The following is a 21338-nucleotide window of genomic DNA, read 5'->3' on the forward strand; positions in this document are numbered from 1 at the left end:
GCAGCCTCAAAAAAAAAAAAACCATGGAGAGAAACGTGCATCAGTGGGCTGCCGTCTCCTCATGCACGACACTTTGACCCCTCTTGATCTCAGTCTGTGCCGTGATCTCGTTCAGTCTATTTTCCAAGTCATGGCTGGCATAGGCCTCTTTGCTCGTCCCGACCACCACCCAAGGCGCATTGCTGAAAAGGTGATTCATCTCCTCGAGCGGGCGGCGGGCAGTCTCAGGCAATAGCAGCCAGAAGAACAGAGCGTTGGTCAGGTTGCAGACGATGAAAACGAAATAAAATCGGTACCCAATGTTGGTCATGGCAATGGGAGTGACTTGGCCCTGTTCTCGATTAGTATTGCCATCTTGACCGTGCCAGTCGACACCCCATATGTTACCACACGATGGGAAGGAAACGCCTTACGATCATAGTGTTGAATGCAAAGCTCGTCATTGTTGCAATGCTGACACCCTTGCTTCGAGTTCGAGTGTCGAAGACCTCTGAAGGGATGATCCAGCTCAAGGGCCCACATGTGCAGCTGAAGCTGAAATTGTACAGCCAGGTCATGATGATGAACCCCCACTGGGCACCATGGTTATTGGACACACCAGGGGGGAATTTGGCAAGTAGAATTGTCGCAACGATGAAAGTTATCATGTTGCCCAGATTTCCAAGAATGAGAGGCCAGCGGCGCCCAGTGCGGTCGATGAATAGAATCGTGCAGAACTGCGCAACCAATGCAATGATACTGTTGATGCCTTGATATTTGAGCGTATCGTCGCCGGATATGCCAATCTGACCATAAATGGTCACTGAGTAATATTGAATGGCCGAGACGCCCGTCATCTGCACCGAGGCTTGAAGCGCACAGCAGAGGAAGAGTCGCCGGAACGAGGATTTTGAGGTGAACAATTCAATATAACTTTTGGCCTCGTTGGCCCGTTCATGGGCGATGGATTCTTGAATCTGCTCATATTCGGCTAGGACCCAGGGTTCATGGACGTTGCCGTTGGAATGGAGCTGCGCAAGTGTTTTGAGCGCCTGCTCTGGCCTATCATGGTCCATCAACCACCTTTGTCGGACATGTCAGCATAAGTTCCTTGAAGCGGGTAGTGGAAATGGAGGAGGCTGTCGGATACCTACCTTGGTGATTCAGGAAACAAAAAGATCAGAGCACCGAGGAAGATGGCAGGGACAATCTGCAAACCAAGTGGTATGCGCCATTGAGCGCTCGAATCTTTGATGTTGACATATGTGCCCCATGATATCCAGGCGGCTACGAGTGCACCAACCCCAAGCATGAACTGCTGCAGTGCCGTCACACGGCCTCGAATACTCGGATGCGCCAGCTCCGCCTGATAAAGAGGAATGATCATGACGAGGAAGCCAACCCCAAGTCCTGCAAGAAACCGACCTGACCAGAGGTACTGGATGTTCTCGGCCCCGGTCTGAAGGCCACCGCCAAGGCAAAAGATTAGCGCTCCAATTGCGATTGTCCATCTTCGACCCAGGTAATCGCCAGTTGGTCCTGCGAGGCCGGCGCCAAAGAAGGCACCGGTGGTGAACATGGACACGACCAGGCCGGCTTGAGTATCGGTAGGGGTGAACTGATCCACAAATGTGTTGCTAGCAACGACCTCGGCGATGACTCCAAGGTCATATCCAAAGAGATAGGACCCTAATGAAGCGAAGACGCTGACGAGGAATTGATACCATTTTGGTGGAAGCGCCATGGTTGGAGTGTCGTGCTGAACCTGCAACGAGGTCTCTATATAGCAGATTAGCGGATGGTCGACTGATCAGCCTTTGAGGAAGATATATAGGAAGCCAACCACTCTAAATCGATGGATGTGAAGTATCTCCCCAGCTTTAAATACCATGGTCTCGATCCTCGTCTCTCTACCCACCTGGGGTAGAGTACCCCGCAAAAGAGGATTGAGTGTGCTTGATACCACACACGGTGTGTCGTGGGCTAGCAAGGGGAGGTGACAACGTCGGCGTGTACCCATTTCGAGGACTCGACAACGATGACAACGATGTAATTCATGAAGCTCCTATCCTTTTGGCGACATCCTCCGGCGGATCGCCAGGGGATTGGATTCTACGCGATGGGCGTGGCCAACAAACACCGGATTAAGAAGTGCTCCGGCGTTACTAGGGTCATGAGATTTCGGAAGGGTTCCTTGTTCCATTGGGAATGTCAGAGATGGCCACCGGATCCCAAATACCCCGCAAGAGAAATCGAGGAAAGGTTTGGGGGATCTTATTCGCTAGTACCACAATTGTCCCGGCTCTTTAGCCTAAAGACCCATTTGACCACCGGCGCCGGGGACATGCTGGTTCTAAAATGATAGATAAGTGCCGAACAAGGGTCTCCAAAGAAAATGGTTTTCAATTGTACAAGACGACTATTCATCGTGACTTGACAAAACGAACCTTGCCGAGCCTATAGATCCCAATGATATAAGCTCACGTGAGCTTCAAGGCCAGACCTCCTTTTGCTGGGTCTACGATATATAGACTCTCCCACCTAGGTAGCCGGGTCTGCGTCGTTGAGATGACGAGCTATACTTTGACCAAGGGCGCACCATCCATCACGGTTTTCCCCTCTCACAAGGTCTCCAAGGTCAACCGGAATCTCTATGCAGGCTTTACTGAGCACATGGGCCGTTGTGTCTACGGCGGCATCTTTGACCCGTCCAACTCCAATGCAGACTTGATCGACTCTAATGGTTTCCGAAGAGACGTGATTGAAGTTTTGCGACCGCTCAAAATCCCCGTCTTCCGTTATCCCGGTGGCAATTTCTGTGCAACTTATCACTGGCAAGATGGAATCGGACCCATTGAGAAACGACCATCAAGACCAGAGCTGGCGTGGGGAGCCATCGAGACGAATCATTTCGGCACCGACGAATTCATCAAGTGGTGCAAAGCAGTCGATGCCGAGCCATATATCTGTCTCAACTTTGGTACGGGGACACTGGACGAAGCCATGGCATGGGTTGAGTACTGCAACGGCAAGCTTGACACCTACTACGCCAACTTGAGACGCAACAACGGTCATGAAGAGCCTTACAATGTCAAGTACTGGGCACTCGGAAATGAGATGTGGGGTCCGTGGCAAATTGAGCAGATGACTCAAGAAGCGTATGCACAGAGGGCAGCGCAATGGGCCAAGGCGTTGAAGTTGCTTGATCCGAGCATCAACTTGGTCCTATGCGGAAAAGAAGGTGCGACAACATGGGATCATTACGTCCTCACTCATACTCTACAACCAGCTGGTCTCAGCGACTTGGGTGAGACACAACACCCTCTGATCGACATGCATAGCATCCACTTGTACACAGCAAGTGCAGACCACTACGAGAACGTCACTGCTCCATTGGCAGCAGAACGGAATATCGAAGCTTGTTCAAGCCTCATAGATCTAGCCATCATCGAGAACAAGATCCCTCCCGGTCAGAAAAGGCCCGGAATCTGCTTCGACGAATGGAACGTGTGGTCACCAACCAGAGCCCCCGGAAGCAAAGGAGCGGAAGAGGTCTATACGCTTTCCGATGCTTTGGCTGTCGCCGTCTGGCTCAATGTCTTTATTCGCCAATCAAAGCACGTGGAGATGGCATGTATTGCCCAAAGTGTCAATGTGATCAGCCCTTTGATGACCACACCAACCGGCATTATCAAACAAACCACTTGGTGGCCGTATGAGTTGTTTTGTAGATTCATGAAGGGTCATGCAATTGCAGTACAAGTTGCCTGTGATTTTTATGAGGGACCGACGAGACCCGAGTGGCTGAGAGCCGTCAAGCAAACGCCGTACCTCGATGTCAGTGCAACTATCTCGGATGATGGATGGGTCAGCGTGGCCGTGGTGAATATGCATCTGGACCAGGACATGGAAACTACCTTTGCTGGCCACACGGACTGCTCTTCGATCCAAGTATTTACAGTCACAGGACGTGATGCCAAAGTTTCCAACATGGGGCCGAATGAAGAGGTCAAGATTCAGGAATCCAAATGGCAGGATAAGAATGGAAAGTTCCTATTCCCCAGGATGTCTTTGGTTTTGCTCCGGTGGTTGCTCTAGGGAACACAAGCCCTGTCTAGAACGAAACTCATGTGGGAGATATTTCGAACCCTGTTGCCACCCAAAAATTCACTTAGCCCCACAATCGTGTCGCTTCTCGGACAATGTCTTGAACACTCAAAGGCGAAAGAGTCAGATACTCGTTCCCCGTTGGAACGATGCCCTCATCAACCAGATTACTGCCGTATCCTCCAAGAAAGAATCCTGCCTTGACCAGGGTCAAGGCTGCAGGTCCCTTCTTTTCCTCTCTCCAAATCTTTTGCGACTCAGGGATTACACTGTCCGGGTCGATATTGGTGACGCGGTACTTGACTTTCTGAACACTCTCAAGGATCTGGATTATCTCGTTCTGGCTGGCCTCAAAAGCTCGGATCGGCACCACTTTATTTGCACTGACTTCTCCCGCGAGGATAATCTGGACGATACCTTCGGCGGCCCATGGCAAAGTGGTCCAGGAAAGCTTATGGTCGCCCTTTGCCCAAACACTTGCAGTATGGGTTCGAAGATTGATGTTGGCGAAAGCGATGTCAGGGTTTAGAGCCCTAGGATTTAGGTTAAGCCACAAACACGGTATGATAGAGGTTTCAAGATACTTACCAGTCCAACCACAGTCCAGTTGGTATCGAAGTCCACGTCAATCCCTCGAGCTCTTTCTCTTTCAGAAGGTCCACAATGGCACCCTTGGCGTCAAAAACGGGGCAAAGATCTCTCGCTGCTTGGTACGTGTTGTTCACTCCGTACTCGGAAGGAAGAAACCGACGGACTTTGGCTTCAATAGCGGCATCGATCAATTTTGTCTCCAGCTGGATGGCGCCAAAACCAATCGCAGACACGAGGACATCCTGGCCTCGAAGAACTTCGACGAGCCGCTCGTGTGGAAGCTCATCCTCGATATAATGGACTTTTGCTTCAGAGGCAAAGGTGGATTTTGAAGACTTTCGGGCAATGATCGAGACTGTGAAGATACCAGGTCTTGACAATAGCGCCTTGACCAGATGGTGACCGATGTTGGTACCACCGGCACCGAAGACAGTGACTTTATTGAATGGCTTTGCCGACGACATGATGAAGATTTCTGGTTCCGACAGTGACCGGATGGCTGGAGAGATTCCAAAGGCGAGGAGAGGCTAGAATTTGTGGTAGTAGTCAGTTTATGCAAATTCATATACACAATGACGCCAATTGACGTGTCATGCACTACAGCAGGCAATTTCGCAACGTAGGAAACTACCCATACTTTTATAGAGGAAGGCTGTTATCATTTCATGTCAGCTTTGATCACTGTTGGGTGACAAAGCAATCCGGCAGCATGGGATAGTCGCCTTCGGACACGACTTTTCGCTGTTCCTGCAAGGTTAATTTTTGCCTAACTGGGTTATCGAGGCATCCGGTTTGTGAGCGGAAGACGAGTACAAATGCACCATTTGACAGTGATTGGACGTGTGATACTGTAACTCAGGCTTGCTTCGCAAAGTCAGCTTGGGTTTAGATTGTGGTGGGAAAACCTGGAATTGCCTTTTTTGGAAAAATGTCCAGAGGTCAAGAGGTTAGGCTATACGCGGCTACTTACATAGGTAACTGGGAGGCACTTGGGGGATCAGCATTCGTTCTCGAATTGACATTGTATACATAAGCAGAGGCCTGAAATGCTCAGGTACTCAACCACGATCCATTTATGCTGGTGGCATGGCTGGCAGACCACCACCGCCACCACTCCTCTTGTCCTCTTGTCCAGCAATCTTAATGAGTATTGTAATTGTCATATGCATTGTTCCTGGCAAGTTGCTTTTTCAACGACCGCCGCTTGAGGTAGAAATAGAAAGCGAAGCCCGAAATAATGGCTTTGAGTCCTGACTCGCCAATTGCGATCGCCCACGAGTTCCCCTGAGATACTAGTCAGATCACCCTTGCTACAAAAGAGGTTGTTGGACATTTGGGTTTGATAGTTGCCTCACCTGAATTTTACAAAGCACCTGGAAATCGAGAACTTGACTGCCCAGGTCGTCCTGGATCTCCTTGGCTGCGTCGAGGCAGCTCCAACCCCATAGGTCCTTGTCGGTCTTGAAGATTCGATACAAGGCAGCGGCCACGCCCCAGGCGAGAAGGCTGGTCAGTGTATATAAGACGCTGAAGAAAGTCACCTGGTGTTTGGCTCTACAGCAGGCGGCGGTCAACTGAGCGAGCGCCACAACAAATGTGAGGATGGCAAGCGCAGACAGCATAAAGGTAGGCCATAACACAGGGTTCTTGGGCCAAGGACCCCAAGACTGCCTCGGTGTCTGAATATGTCTGGTCTGGTAATATTTGTAGATCACGTATATCATGATGGCTTCTATGACAGCGGACAAGACGCTGGACATGACATTGGACACGGCTGCGGCAACACGAGTCCACTGTGATAACCGTGCATATCGTCTAGAGAGAAGCTCGGCCTTGAGGTTGGATTTAGGGGGGTCCCATTCGTGGACCGGAATTGGCTGTCCTGGAATCGTTGTGTATGTGCTTCGAGGTAGATGTTTGTCCCTTTCATGTCCTGCAAAAGAGCGAACTGCACCGAGAAAGGTCTGTATAGTGTTGGAAGGCATGTTTTGATGAGGCAGATGAACTGAAGGCATGACAGCTTCTCCCACATCTACTTTGGGAGCAATTGACTAATTATACCAACCATTGGGTAGGGCTGCGGCCGCAATGACCACCCAGTGCCTGCAGAACCCCGGCCTGTGGACACTGGGCTGTGTTTCCAACCGCCCCAAGTTTTCTCGTATTGAGCAAGGAAGCATTTTCGGGGCGTTACACAAGACTGTCAAATGCCAACACCCTTGGATAAGGGTTGGTAACATCTCCCAGCTTCCTGTACACTGTAGAGCCATACCTTTGGCTATAGATAGGTGGGCTTCCCCCCTTAGAACGAGGAAGCCCAAGTAACTCAATTCACCTCATCTTTGACAAAGACATGGCGTTCAACACCAATATGGTTGTGCCATCGTGGTGACTCAGCGAGTTGATTCAGCTCAAGCAACAGACCCTGTCAAGGCTTTACCGCGACAGAGCGATCGAAAAGGAACAATAATGTTCATGGGGCAGAAGACACAAGTACTGTTTTCCTTCTCCTAGTCACAGCTTCTGCGGCAGTCTCGTGTTCGAGTACTCTTAGTGACACTTGGCGTCAGCTCAGCCACCTCACCTTCAAACTATCGTGACTACGAGTATGCTCTCGCTTCTCTCCAGGAGGCTGGAACAATCTGAATCCTGATCAAACCGGTATGAGAACAGCCAATAATCTAGAAAAGCCAAAGGGGTCATGCAGTTATTTGGGCCAATACAGGCAGGATTCAACCCCTTTCTGGACACATGGGACCATAGTTCAAGCCATACTTTCTAACTCCGGTGATGAAGATCATCTATAGTCGCCGTGAGTTTGTCCCCATTTCATAGAATTAAGAAAACTCTTCCGCATATCCAGGTGATGACCGAATGCCTTTATTTGCTCTGCTGCTTCGCCGGACGGGTGTCCCATCCCTCTGCCGCAAGTCTTCCTCTGTCGATTCTCGACTTTCTCGTGCTTCAATGTCCGCCACCATCGAAGATACCCTTTCCGTGCCTGGATTCGGCGCCTCTTGAACCTCTATATCTTTCTCAAGCTGAGTTTTCACTCTGTCGGCTCTCTTCAGCGCTGCAGGTGGTGGACGCATCGCCGTGGCTCTGCGATTCATATTTCTCCCTTTGAATGTTGAGCTAGTCGCTGAGCGTTTCTCAACCTTGGCACCCTGAACCCCATTTTTGATCCTGTCATTTCTTTTTGGTATCTTCATCGGGGAGGAAAGCCAGTTTGTCGTCACGTCATGAGATTGTCCTGCGAAAGCCTTTTCGTTCACTGAACTCGAACTCTCAGCGATAGGAAGTGGTATAGGAGTCCTGGTCGAAACAGGGTCGTCGGCGAGACAGGGGCGTCTGATTTGCACAATGTCGTTCATTGAGACTGGAGATGGTGACTGAGAGCGGTCCTCATATGCGGGCGTTGATTCCCGATGCCATTCCGCTGATGGGAGCTCAGGTTCTACGCTTTGTCGGATGGAATCATGGTTGACGTCCGAAGCATACGGGGTTGTAGTCTTCGAGTCCAAAGGCGGCCTAGGTGTATCCGGTCGACTGGTTGGTATGCTGGATCTCCTCTCAATGGACATCGAAACAAATACTTGATCGTCTGAAACTATGGCAAGGTCTGTGGCGCCAAGGTGTTCCTGTCCCTGTTCGAAAACGCGACCATTTGCCAGACACCGACAGTTTGGGTCGCGAGCCGACGAGGAAGCAAGGCTAAGGTATTGTTCATGGCGATCCTGTCCACGCTGGACTTTCGGTGTTGTTCCCTTGGAGGCCTCGGCTTCGTTCTTCTGTTCCCATGCGTAGAACTCTAGAATTGCGTCTTTCCGTTGCTCGTCAGTCATCTGCTCTTTTCTGACGGCAGACTCCTTCCAAAACCTCTGCACGACTTTCCAAGGAAGAGGCGGCAAGGCAGATTTGATACTCCATCGGTGATCTGGGGTAACCACCAATTCACCTTTTGGAAATACGTCTTGCCAATATGGTGGCCCTTGAGTGAGATTGTCGCGTGGCCAGCACCATCTGGTTCCAGGGCTGGGGCTTGGGGTTACCAATGAATCCTTCGCACAATGACACAGACCAGGAAGACAACCACAGACCGTGGAAGCGCCCACATGGTGGCTCGAGTTGAGACTGTCAATTTCACAGCTTTTTTGCCAGTATTTGCGCATAAATCGGTCAACCTCGTCGCTATGATCACATTCAACGCAGGCACAAAACCATGGAGAACAAGCACATTTCTCAGTGGAGCCATTGCAACCACAGACACACTCGCCCAGCGTTGGTTTTGTTACCGGTGTCGCTGCGATTCTTGAATTAACGTCCTTCAGTGCTCGTTCCACCTCTCGGAATAAGTACCATTGCTGTTTCCGGGGCATATCGGGCTGGACCTTGCGTAAAGCGTCACGGTATGCCGAGTGGCCAAATTGAGCAATCTGTATATCTTCAGGGATCTCTTGGTGAAATTCGAAGCCTCTTGAGACGAGTTCTGACTCACTCGGTGAAGGTGGGTCTCCAGTCTTACCGCTTTCTTTCAGTCTCTCAGAGTGCATTCGTAGCGCGGCATCCCTTTGAGCATGGTGTCCTAAAATCCAAGGTCTAGATGGGTCGTATTCCCTCCCATCTGCAATCTTGGTATCTATTGTGTACTCCAGGAGTTCTTGCGTGGGGTCTGGGGGCTCATATTCTTCCTCTTCCTCCCACGTAACCTCCTCATCGGATTCTTCACACCTGGATTGATAGTCATCAGAACTTAGAACGCCATTTCGGTGACTGGTTCTGTGAAAGGCACCTGATACAAAGGCTGGAAGGGAAGACTGGAGGGCGCCACTCATCAAAAGCTCTGTTTTTTCACGGCGGGCTGAAGGCATGATATCGCTCTCCGGATCGCTGTCTCCGAAAAGAGAGTCGTTGTCGTTCGTGGAGATGATTGCTTGTATCGGCTTAGTACGTTGGGGGTTCGAAGGTAAAATGACCGATTGAGCTTTGGCGTCTTGATGGCTTCTCTGCCCCTGCATGAGCAGCGCTTCGCTAGTTGCTGGCCGGACTGGAGATTGTGAAATTGTTTCGGATGGATCGTACTCCGAGGAAGGGTTGAGACCTGGAATATGAGGTCTATCAACTCCTCCGTGGAAGATTGTGTGGGGGCTCTTCTGGTGATCATACGGTGGTAAGGTCGACTCGGGAACATCTTCCATCCATTCTGAAGGCATTGTGACTTTTCTTGTTCCGGAGCTTTGTAACAAGTGGTTCCTAGTGCTTGTGCCAGAGTGAATTTGTTGGTCGCGCATAGGCACTATAGGTCAACCTTCTCCCTTGAGAATACCCCTTTGCCTTAACGTCCGATACCTGTGAGTTCGCATTGGAGGCCTCTAGAGAGAACAAAGAGAGAGAGAGATGATCGATGCGGGGGGTTTCACAGCACCCGGTAACATCGTTGATTAGTAGTCTGTGCGCGTCCAAGGGCAATGGAATGTGGAACGTTTGCCAGGCAATCGACGCCGTAAATACACTGAGCTGTAACTCTGGAATTCATAAGGCTAGAAATGCATGTGTAAACATTCCGATCACCAATGCCAGCGGATACTGGCGGGCGTAACATTGATACCATTTTCAATCATGCTAGCTCTTCCTGGCTCAACAAAGTCGGCCATACCTAGAAGGATGATCTAGTGATTGCTGTAGCCCTGGGCAAATGAGCCTCAAGCCCAGAGTAACCAACCTTTGTGTCGACGCCACACCAGGTCCTGGGTCATCGTTGAGGAAGTTCTGTAGAATTCCGCTCTATTCGCAAATGGACAACACGAGTCGCTCATTGCTCATCGGTCCTTCTATGTACCCCAAGCTGCTGTCAGCCATTCATTATTGGCCCGTCTATGCTTGATGCAATTCTCCAACTTCTTACGTTGCTTGACCGAGGATGTTCTCCAACTATGCTGAGCGTCAGTTCTGGGAGTGGCCAACTCAAATCCCCAGAACATGCGCGCACATGTTGGAAGAGCATCCTATGCCTGCAATCGAGACCTGTTTGAGATGAACTCGTGATCCGAGAATTGGCAATTTCCTTGATGGCGGATACAGGAATCGTGAAACCGACTGGCGTTGGTGAGGAGACCGGCACCAACAGTAAAGAGCAAGCAACGGTTTTGCCGGATGGTCGGCTAAATGATGAACATCATGCCTCTGACACAGCATCACAAACAAACGGCGTCCACGGTGAAAACAGCAGAACCATGGGCACAGCGCCTGGCAATGATATCCCCTTGTTGCTTAGGCCAGCATACTCTGTGCCACGCAAGTTACGAGTCATCACCATCGGGGCCGGCTTCTCCAGCCTGATTTTTGCTCATAAAATACGTTACGAGTATCCAGAAGTTGAGGGCCTAGTAACCAACACAATCTATGAGGCACGATCAGAGGTTGGGGGGACATGGCTCGTCAATTCATATCCGGGAGTACAATGCGATGTCCCATCACACATCTATGCATTTCCTTTTGACCCCAACCCTGAGTGGGATCATTTCTATTCCACGGGCCCCCAAATACAGGAATACATTACCAAGACGGTTAGAAAATGGGACCTGGACCGCGATATCAAATTCAACACAAGGGTGGTGGGAACATATTGGCAGGAAGATCAGGGGCAGTGGAAGGTGGTGGTCGAGAATGATGGGAAGCAGAGGGAGGAATATGCGGATATCCTGATCTCGGCACAGGGGTTTCTCAACACTTGGAAGTGGCCCGAAATACCTGGATTGCAAGAGTTCGAGGGCCACAAAGTCCATTCAGCCTCGTGGGATCACGACTATGACTATTCTGGTAAGAAGATGGCCATTATCGGCAACGGATCCTCGGGAATTCAGATCCTACCGGCGCTGGCGAAGTTGGACGGCACCGATCTAACTGCCTTCCAAAGAGGGCCAACGTGGATTGTGGCAAGAATGGATCCAGGGAGGTTATTAGGAAAGCCGAATATCGGGTCGAATCCCATGTATACAGAGGAAGAAAAACGAAAATTCCGAGAGGACAAGGAGCACCATCACCAGTACCGAAAAAACCTAATCCACAGGATCAATACGGCTTTCAGGATGGTAAGTCGGTGTGTTACCGGTGGACTGCCGCGACAATGATGGAGCCATTGATTGACCTGTGCAGTTTGTCAAAGACTCGGTCGAGAATTTGGATAATACTGAGTATGCAAGGAAGCAGATGGCGGACAAATTGAACCATGACCCCGAACTTTGCGAGATGCTCATACCGAAATGGGAGCTTGGTTGCAGACGGGTGACTCCTGGAGCTGGTTATCTCGAATCATTCCTGCGGCCGAATGTCCACCTAACTCAAAGCCCGATTGCGAGAATCACAAGGGATTCTGTTGTGACAACAGATGGTCAGGAGTGTAAGGTCGATGTCGGTAAGAGAGCCGCCCTTGGGACCCCAATCAAACATATCCCCAACAATCTAACATCCATCATAGTTGTGTGTGCGACAGGTTTTGATGTTTCACATTGCCCCATTTACCCTGTTATTGGACGAAACCAAGTTAGCCTCGCGGACAAATGGGCTCAAGAGCCAGAGTCATATTTCTCGCTGGCATGTCCTGAATTTCCCAATTATTTTATTTTCACCGGACCGAACGCCGTGGTCGGTCACGGGTCCTTGGTCGAAGGGCTGGGTTGGGTAGCAGAATACATTATTAAATGGCTAAGAAAAATAGCATCTGAAGACATCCACTCAGTTGCACCGACTCAACAAGCCACGGATGACTTCACCAGGTATGGAGATCGAATCCACAAGACCCTGGTCTGGTCTGGCCAGTGTCGGAGTTGGTACAAAAAGAACCGTGTGGACGGAAGGGTGACTGCGACGTTTCCTGGAAGTGCCCTGTTATTCAAAAAGATGATCTCGGACATCCGGGGAGAAGATTTTCACATCAAGTACCACTCGACCAACAGATTTCGCTTCATGGGAAATGGCTTCACTGAGTATGAGCTAGATACTTCGAACGACCTGGCTTGGTATATCAAGAACTGAGAAAGAGTGATAGAAGTTGGTTAGGGTATCGAGTTCGTCAATTGTAGACAGTAATGACCGAGAGCTCTTCCTCTGGAAAATGGGGTTGATATCACGTGAGGAGGAGAAGGCGGGGAAGGTGCGTGAGTGCGTCAGTTGGTCGATAATCTTCATCGTAGCCTTGGCTAGGGTGGACTATTATGATCCTCCCTCTCCACTATTGTCCCGCATCTCATCTCATCTCGTATCATTTCCGGCGACGACGACTTCGATCAACCAAGCCTCTCTGCCTAGTCCTTGTCGTAAACCGCACAGGCGTCAACTTTGCCCCCCCTCCAGACTCAGACCAAACACCCAACACTACAGGACTTCGCCCATCCTAATTCTGCCACATCCTCGACCGGCCGTACCTTTGCCTGAAGACATACCTAGTCCACTTCAAACATTAAACCACAGGCCCCTCGTCCTCTGACACCACAACCCACCTCGCCTCGGGCCCCAACACCAGATGGCCAACATCAACTGGCGGACCATTGACGTGGACGCATATGATCCTGACTCTGCCACAAACTTTGCCTTGACCACCCTTCTCCCCTCCAACCTCCCTGCCCCATCCACATCCTCCGAATCCGCACAAATAGGCCAGCAAGTACGTCAACTACTGCGAGCTGGTGACAGCGTTGGCGCTCTACAGTCTGCCCTGGAGACTGCTCCCTTTGCCGGCGATGAATCTGCTAAGCAAGTCCATCTCGCTACTGTGCTCGAGGTGCTCCAGGGTATCCGACAGGCAGATGTCAGCAGAATCCTCGGCGAGATTCTCAAGCAACCAGGAGGGACCGCATTGGGAGATACTTTGATGAAATACATCTACAAGGGCATGGCGGTTGGAGCTGGCGGGAGTTCAGGCAAAGGTGTTAGTCCGCAGGCAACAGGCACCGGTTTTAGTCAGATATCAGGTCGGAACTTTGGCGAGGGTGGTGGTGGTCAGGTCATGAGCGTTCTCCTGAGCTGGCATGAAAAATTGACAGAGGTGGTTGGTGTCGGTGGCATTGTCAGGGTTCTGTCTGACCGGAGGACGGTATGAACAACATGTCATTTACGTCCAGGCCCGAGCAGGATGCGACACCGCCAACTCCTTGCTCTCCCAACCACAAACATATGGACAGTCTTGTGCAGGTCATGACTGTCGCAGCTTTGCCAAAGTTCTTGTGTATCGATTTCGTGAGGAGCAAAGAGAACTGCGAGTCTTTTCCTCGACAATAGGGTATCATGCGGCAGAACGACAAACTAGAATAGACATGGTCTCTTCATCAGAATGCATCAAAAATCCACTCGGCCGACCCCAGCCACCATCCAGTAACTCAATTCCCTCTTTCCAGAATCCCGCATGTCGTCTCCTTGGTCCAAACCCTTGTCTCTCTCCTTCCGCCTGCGTTCGTCCTCCGGTTCTTGATCTTCCGTCACCTGCCATTCTAACCTCACTCGGATAGGAATTTCAATGACATCCTCGTCCTCGCCCACATCGCCTCCGGGCCCCGTCACAAGCCTTGCTGGAATGACTTCCACCACCACACTCGCCCAGTTGCGCCCTTGATCGTACAATTTGCCGGCAATCTGCTCACCGGCGCGATTGGCTGTCGAAGACGCGTTGCGGTTGATTGCGTCGTCCCAGGCGTCGCTGTTCTTGCCAATCTCGAATTGTGGGCAGAGAATGGTGACACGATGGCCGAGTTTGCCCGGAGTGACACTGGGGCTCCCGAGTGACACTTTGACGTCTTCAAAAAGTGGATTTCGTAGTGTCATGATAAACTGAACTGCTTTGCCGGATTGCAGAGCAATATCTGCACCGTCAGGTCCAGGTGCTGAGAGACCTCCCAGCACAGGGAGCGGCTTAATAGTGACAAATGGGATATAGTCTAGCGCGATCAACTTTACTCGATACCGGGCGGAGGTAACCTTGAGCTCGGGTCGGGTGAGCATATGCTTGCAGTTCATGCAGCGCTTGAGACGCTTAGTGCGGAAGGGAGTGGACATGGGCACAAGGTGGGATTCGACTGCCGCACCTGGATTGCCCAAGTTGGATGGATTTTGATGGTCTCGCTGAGATCGAGTGGTGGTGGCCGAGTAATGATATGGAAATAGGGAAGTCGACCGAGTGTCGGATTCTTTGAACCCTTCATGTGGACTGTTGGCTTCGCGCATTGTGGTTACATGCTGTTCCGATCTTTTTTTGGTATCGAGTTTGGTGTTGTAAATTGCCATGATGCGGTCAATGGACGACGGTGAGGAATATGCCATGTTGATGGCAGCATTGGAAAACGTAGCATCTGCACCTGTCGATTCGCTGATTTGTTTCTTGTAGAACTTGGTCATCGACTCAAAGCGTGCTGCAGACTCGCGTCGGCGATCAAAATCCACTTTCTTCTCCGAGTCTGATTGGTCTGAATCGGTTGATGTGATGGGAGGTTGGAATAAGGATGATGATCTGGCCTGGTCATCTATCCGGGTTTTGTTGTGGCCCTTGGCGCTAGCACCGTTAAGGAGGTCATCAAGCTGAGCACGAATGCCAGTGCCTTTGCCGAACTTGATGCCGATGTCAAGAGTGTTCCACATACAGTAATTGCAACTCAGAATGAAGGGCCCATCCCTTGTCTCGCCCACGGAAGCAGTGATCATCTGAGATGTACAGATTGGACAACGGAAGCAGTTGCGCGGGCATCTTCCGCCGTCTGATCGCATGGTGCTCTTGCTCGTCTCGAACAGGCAATCTGGACAGTAAGGAGAGGCGATTTCCTCGGTCACGCATCGCGGACACTTGATTTCATGGCATTCCTCGCAATACAACAGGTGTTCTGGAGGGAACAAGGAAAATGCCGAACGAGGATGACGAGGGTCAAAGGTGTCTTCAGTATCCTGGACCTCTTGATCGTAATCGACTTCGCGTGACGTTCGGTTGGAGGTCAAGACTCGGTTGGAGGCATCTGAACAGGGGCATGAGATGAATGTGTAGGGGAATCGCAGGGCCATGCTTGTGTTGGCGGTCTGCTCAGCATGTGTGCCTCCCACCCGTGCTTCGATCGATCACTCCGCGCTACACACCTCACTCGATCTGTTGCACACAGCCCTTGGACAAGAATAACTTACCTCGGATTCATGCCTTTACCAGACTGTAGAAGTTGGAAACCAAGGCGAATGCACCAAACACGCTCCGACGTCGAATGCACGCGCCAAGACGCGCTTTCGGGGAACCTTCCAAAGGTTCTATAGTCACGTGATTATTGATGGACGAGGCTGCGAGGACGAGGCTGTTGACATCACCAGTTTCTCTCCAATTTACTTCGAGTATGGACCAGGCTGGACGCATTACGGTCGTCGACATTAATGCCAGACATTAATTTGTTTTAGCAATTCTGATCGTCAGCAATGAAGCCAGCAACGCTCCGGCCATGGCTTCCCAATGCGGCGCTGCGGCGGCGGTCTGGTCCTCGTCGACGTTATGCAGTTCAAGCACCTGGTGCCCCAACCCTCCAAATCTTCAATGAGCACACAAAGTATATGCAAAAGGAGAGAGCTGCAGCCAACGCACAACAGAGCCGGCAGGTTGACTACCTCAAGAACGAAGTTTCTCGACGACTCGCTGATCGCCTACTCGACATCAACCGGCAATTTACAAAGGTGCTCGATCTGGGCGCTAATAGCTGCAACCTCGCCCGTGCCCTCTCCATGCCACCATTGATTGCGCCTGAAGTGCCAGATGGTCCGTTGAGCAACAAGGTGCCCCTCTCAGAGCGAATCCAGGAGCTTGTTTGTGCCGATACCTCCCCGACAGCGCTCCATCGTGATGACACACTGCCTGCTCCCGAAGTCTCCATCACCCAGACCGTTCTTCCGTCCCTTGAAGCATTGCCCTACGAAGCGAACAGTTTCGATGCTGTCATGTCGTCTCTTTCCCTGCATTGGATCAACGATTTGCCCTCCATCCTCTCCAGCATCAACAATATCCTCAAACCCGACGCACCGTTCCTCGCAGCTATGTTTGGTGGAGACACCCTGTTCGAGCTGCGCTCTTCCCTTCAACTGGCCGACCTAGAACGACGAGGCGGGGTGTCCCCCCACATCTCTCCTCTGGCAGACGTTCGAGATATCGGTGGTCTACTAGGAAAAGCTGGGTTCAAGTTATTGACTGTGGATGTCGATGACATTGTTGTCGAGTATCCTGATACATTTGCCCTCATGACCGACATCCAAGCCATGGGCGAGGGAAACGCGATATTAAAGGCTGAAGGCGGGCCCATCAGTCGTGACGTTTTACTGGCGAATGAAGCTATCTATCGAGAGTTACACTGCAACGAGGGAGAGAAAGATCGAATCCCGGCTACCTTCCGGGTGATATACATGATTGGTTGGAAAGAGGGCCAAAATCAACAGCAGCCTTTGGAAAGAGGCAGCGGCAGCGTCAACATCAAGGACATTCTTGGTGGAGGAGAGTTCCACTAATGTAATAACCTGCATTGAGCCGTGTAAAGTATCAAAGTAACGAGCACTGATTTTTCGTCTGCCTCCGCCGTCATACACTGAGGTGGACCACTGTCGGGTATACTGGCATCGTTTGGTGGTTCCAGAATGGTCGGCAAGCATGTCCAGGTGAACGATTTAATGGATTGTATTTGGGTATGCTCTGAAACCTATTTGGCTCAATTCCAGGCACACGATGCTGCTATGTTGACCCTTTGTTGGTTTTGGAGATGCTTTCCATACACAAGCACGCAGCAACGATTTCAGGTCAAGACCTAACTAGGTGCCCCCACTGCCATATGGCGAAATGAGTAACACCATTGTCTACTCCCTTTGCATCATACTTCATCCGAGAACGATCACTCGCCGACCTCACATCCACCATATCCCGCACCAAGCCATCTAAAAATCAGTGGGACCGCTCAAAGGAAACTCGAAACCGACACCACGGCCAGTCAATTTTCGGTAGACCTCGGCGAAAGTGTCGAGTCTGTAATCCACACCTCCACGCTCCTTTTCGTCCAAGACGACCTTGAGAGTCTTGCTACCGTCTTCCTTGGTTCTGAGTCTCTTGCCCACAATCTCCACAGGGTAGACGACGTCGGCGAGGATGGCATCGTGAACCGCGGTCAGGGTTCGAGAACGAGGACGCTTCTGGGTCTGCGAAGTGCGGGAGCGGTTGCTGCGCTTGGGGCGAGGGAGGATGCGGCGCGAGGCGAGGATGAGGACATGGCGGTCGGAGAACTTCTTCTCGAGTTCGCGGATCAGGCGTTGTTGGACTTTGTGGAAGTTGGCCAACAAGGGAACGGGGACGAAGATGACAATGGCGCGCTTGCCGTGGCCGACTTCGAGCTATAGAAGATAAAAATCGTTAGTATGGTGTTTTGCTTGTGGTTGCACTCTTCACTCGATATCGGTGCGACAGAAACGAGACTTCTCGCTCGCTGCGAATTGGGGGGCGACATCCGGGTGCTTCATACCTCACGAGCAGAGACAATTTGAAGTGGTCTCAAAGCAACCTTGAGATCTGGAATGTTGGTCTCGAGTTCGTAGAGAGCGGTTGCAATGCTGGTCTCCAGTTCTGAAGGGTTTTGTCTGGAAGGGCTGTTGGCAGCAATCTTGTTGAGTGCTGGTTGAGACATGATTGCGACTGGAGCTTCGATCAAAACTCCTTCAGAATCGCGGATTGTCTCGAATTTTCGAAGGTGGTGATTGTCGATGGAGAAGGTTGTAAGTGGCACTTCACACACACATACGGTTTCTTGGGTGCAAGGAAAATCACTGGGCGATGAATTTGGGTTGGCCTGCCAAGAATTTCATGGAAGAAGCCCTAATTCTGAAAAGAACGTGACACTTATGTAAGCGGTGATTTTTGACCCCAGTCACGTGGCGCCGGTTCAGATCAACCCCATGGTCGATGAGAAGCGATTTGGCATCCAAGTCAAGGCGGCATATTAGTACCAGTAGGAGCAGAAGCAATTTGGAAAGGTGGTAATCCATGTCGGTGGACGCCTGGAGTAGTGTTTATATTTAACAGGCACAGTAAATACTAACTATTTCGACCAGAATAGCCGCTACAATATGATATCTGCAGTGGCCTGAGTCGTTCCCATGCATTGTATGGATCAATAGCTATCGCGTTCCAACCACTTTTCGCAGGCTTGGTACAAACCCTTCAATTCTTTCTCTCCATCTTCCTTCCAAAGCTTATCTGCAGCTCCGAGCAGAGTCAACATTCTCAAAAAGGCCACCACCATAAAATCGGCGTACCCAACTTGCTTGCCGGCAAAGAATGGCCCATCTTGATTTTCTCTCAGTAGTTCGGCCAGCTGCGCAACATAAGGCCTCGAATCCTCGGCAGCCTGGTCGGCACCTTGCGAAACCTCGTCCAAGGACTTGCCAAAAGTTCGCTCGCGGTCTGGGATAAAATACTCCTGAGAACGCGGGTTGAGAAAGACTTTAGGAACCAATGGTACGAAGATCGGGCGCAGTCCTGGAAGTAACTTGCTGAGGACGGCTTCGACGCGTGGGAGGTAGGGGGAGTCGAGATGCAGCGAGGGAGTTGGATATCTCTCTTCCAGTGCAGAGGCAATCTTTCGACTCTCCATTACATATGAGCCGTCGGGCAAGCCAATGGCTGGGGATGAGTAGGCGAAGCCCGTCTCGTTGGGTGGAATGCCACTGGAGCACGATTGGGTTTCCTCCGGTTAGTGATGGCCGGCTTGGTCATAAAGATGGCATGAGTTAATCCACTTACAGGCCTTGGAAAGTTGGCCTGAGATCTGGGTACTCGATCCACTCAGTCCGGTAAGGCAGTCCTTTATAGTTCAGTGCCAGTCGGGCTAGAAAAGGAAACGATTGTTGGGTCAGTCATAGTCATGGCTGGATCATCACTTCTGAACGGCAATGGCCACTTACTTTTCCAAGGATTCAAACTCCATGCCTTTCCAGCACGGGATGGCAGATCAAAGAATACGATCTCGGCAGACATGATAGATACGGGACCCTTCTACAGCGTGAGTGATGATCTGTATTGTTATCACGACAGTGCTGAATGCTTCGATGGTCTCTTGAGGCTCAAATGTTCCTGTTGGCCATGCGATGCAGAGACAAAAGAGACAGCGATCTCAAAGCGCTGTTTAAGTACGCTCAAATCCCCCCTGTGAGTCACGCAAGAGTGGGACGTGATGGGGAGGAGGAGGAGAAGGCAACGACTCCCCGCATCAACCCTGGAACTCCCGGGTTGCGATGAACCCCACATCCATTCAAACCACACACAACTATCATGTCATGAAGAAATACGGAGTTGTGGTGTTGGAGAACTGGAAGAGACTAAAGATGTGGTCTAATAGTTTCTTTGTTGTGTACCTGGAGGGGTTCAGATTAATAATGGAACGACCGAATCCTCGGCTAATGGTAGATGTCATTGTAGATAGCATAATAAATGAATATATGTACATGGATCATATGACTCTCAAAGTGTTACTTAGCCCCTAATCACCCAGACCAGCTTTGCCGTCTCTGTCAGCATCGACACGAGGATCCAAACGATCCATCAACCCGGGCTTTTGTGCGCCGGTAGCACGGGATGTTGGTGCACCAGTTGAACCCAGGGGCTGTGAGTTGGAACCGACACCGTTATCAACACGAGACGCTATGTGAGATCCATCAACCTGGGATGACGTTTGTGGACCACTACTGGTGCCGGTTCCTGTGCTGGTGTTGTCGGCCAATCCGGTGCCAACTGCTGCACGGCCAAGCCGATTCTTCTTGCGTCGAGTTCCCCCAATGCTCTCATCGCTGCTGCTCGAGGAGCTCGCAGAGCCACGTCGATGATGCGCCGCAGCGGCGCCGACGCCGCCCGCAGCTATTCCCGCACCAGCACCAGCACCAGCACCAGCACCCGCTCCGGCGTGGGTACCCGTCTCAGCACCAACCGTGGATGACTGCTGACCGGCCGAATTGCCTCCCATACCAAGCTTGTCAAACGTTGTAGAAAGCTTTGAATTGTACTGTCGGGGAGGCCCATCATACTCCTCATGCGTTGTATTGGTGCCCCCTGTAAGCTTGCCGCCAGCTTTCTGAAACTCGCTCAGCGACTTGATGGGAAGCTGCGAAAGGCCGTGCTCTTGGGCAGCAGCGTGGTGTGTTCTCACAAAGGGTTAGCGCAGCTCCGGGTTTCCGTCCACGATTAGGAAGACTCACTCATGGATAGGGACCGTGGTGTGCACGACCTCCGGTTGGATGGTTGACTTATGAACAACAGGAACCACAGTTTCGTGAACATGGTGATGGACATGTTCTCCCGTGACTGAGGGGGCCGTGGCACTACTATGCTGGGTACGCTCGACTTGTTGAGTGTCTTGAAACCGCCCGAGATCAGCGGTAACTTGCTGTTTGATACGTCCATCATCGTGGTGATACTCGCGATTCTCTGTAGGCAACTGATTGTGAGTATGCTTCTCCGGAAGAACCTGCTGATCCTGAAGTGGTTGCACTGTGGTATGATAGTGATCTTGATGGACTTCACGGTCGACGGCTTGAGTAGTTTCCTCGTGGCGCTGGGGCTGAATAGTTTCTTTAACGACACCGCCGTGGACGGTTTCGTCTACGGTAGTGTGATGACCCTTGTT

The 21338-nt window shown here is 51.1% G+C and overlaps 8 protein-coding genes across 8 annotated transcripts; 3 read left to right on the forward strand and 5 right to left on the reverse strand.

Moving 5' to 3' along the window:
• Positions 1-8: 8 nt before the first annotated feature.
• PV10_08977 (uncharacterized protein) lies at positions 9-1960 on the reverse strand. The gene is made up of 3 exons (XM_016374077.1): positions 1134-1960; positions 414-1062; positions 9-331 (listed from the first exon to the last, which is right to left on the reverse strand). The coding sequence occupies exons 1-3, from the start codon at positions 1721-1723 to the stop codon at positions 41-43; spliced, it is 1530 nt and encodes a 509-aa protein (XP_016219621.1). The 5' UTR covers positions 1724-1960; the 3' UTR covers positions 9-40.
• Positions 1961-2406: 446 nt separating this feature from the next.
• Positions 2407-5317, forward strand: PV10_08978 (uncharacterized protein). The gene has a single exon (XM_016374078.1). The coding sequence runs from the start codon at positions 2548-2550 to the stop codon at positions 4075-4077; it is 1530 nt and encodes a 509-aa protein (XP_016219622.1). The 5' UTR covers positions 2407-2547; the 3' UTR covers positions 4078-5317.
• Positions 4151-5141, reverse strand: PV10_08979 (uncharacterized protein; the record flags this gene model as incomplete). The annotated part of the gene is made up of 2 exons (XM_016374079.1): positions 4151-4619; positions 4675-5141. 2 exons carry the CDS (start codon positions 5139-5141, stop codon positions 4151-4153), a joined length of 936 nt encoding a protein of 311 aa, XP_016219623.1.
• A 7627-nt stretch (positions 5318-12944) lies between the features above and the next one.
• Positions 12945-14036, forward strand: PV10_08980 (uncharacterized protein). Its single transcript, XM_016374080.1, has one exon. The coding sequence runs from the start codon at positions 13199-13201 to the stop codon at positions 13772-13774; it is 576 nt and encodes a 191-aa protein (XP_016219624.1). The 5' UTR covers positions 12945-13198; the 3' UTR covers positions 13775-14036.
• On the reverse strand, positions 13744-15847 carry PV10_08981 (uncharacterized protein). The gene has a single exon (XM_016374081.1). The coding sequence runs from the start codon at positions 15715-15717 to the stop codon at positions 14011-14013; it is 1707 nt and encodes a 568-aa protein (XP_016219625.1). The 5' UTR covers positions 15718-15847; the 3' UTR covers positions 13744-14010.
• A 199-nt stretch (positions 15848-16046) lies between these two features.
• PV10_08982 (uncharacterized protein) lies at positions 16047-17283 on the forward strand. Its single transcript, XM_016374082.1, has one exon. It carries the CDS (start codon positions 16114-16116, stop codon positions 17185-17187), a length of 1074 nt encoding a protein of 357 aa, XP_016219626.1. The 5' UTR covers positions 16047-16113; the 3' UTR covers positions 17188-17283.
• Positions 17221-18457, reverse strand: PV10_08983 (40S ribosomal protein S7). Its single transcript, XM_016374083.1, has 2 exons — positions 18186-18457; positions 17221-18057 (listed from the first exon to the last, which is right to left on the reverse strand). Exons 1-2 carry the CDS (start codon positions 18345-18347, stop codon positions 17608-17610), a joined length of 612 nt encoding a protein of 203 aa, XP_016219627.1. The 5' UTR covers positions 18348-18457; the 3' UTR covers positions 17221-17607.
• Positions 18458-18694: 237 nt separating this feature from the next.
• PV10_08984 (uncharacterized protein) lies at positions 18695-19882 on the reverse strand. Its single transcript, XM_016374084.1, has 3 exons — positions 19624-19882; positions 19463-19547; positions 18695-19386 (listed from the first exon to the last, which is right to left on the reverse strand). The coding sequence occupies exons 1-3, from the start codon at positions 19694-19696 to the stop codon at positions 18831-18833; spliced, it is 714 nt and encodes a 237-aa protein (XP_016219628.1). The 5' UTR covers positions 19697-19882; the 3' UTR covers positions 18695-18830.
• Positions 19883-21338: the final 1456 nt, after the last annotated feature.

Source organism: Exophiala mesophila (assembly GCF_000836275.1).
Source record: "Exophiala mesophila strain CBS 40295 unplaced genomic scaffold supercont1.7, whole genome shotgun sequence".
Classification (NCBI taxonomy): Eukaryota; Fungi; Ascomycota; class Eurotiomycetes; order Chaetothyriales; family Herpotrichiellaceae; genus Exophiala; species Exophiala mesophila.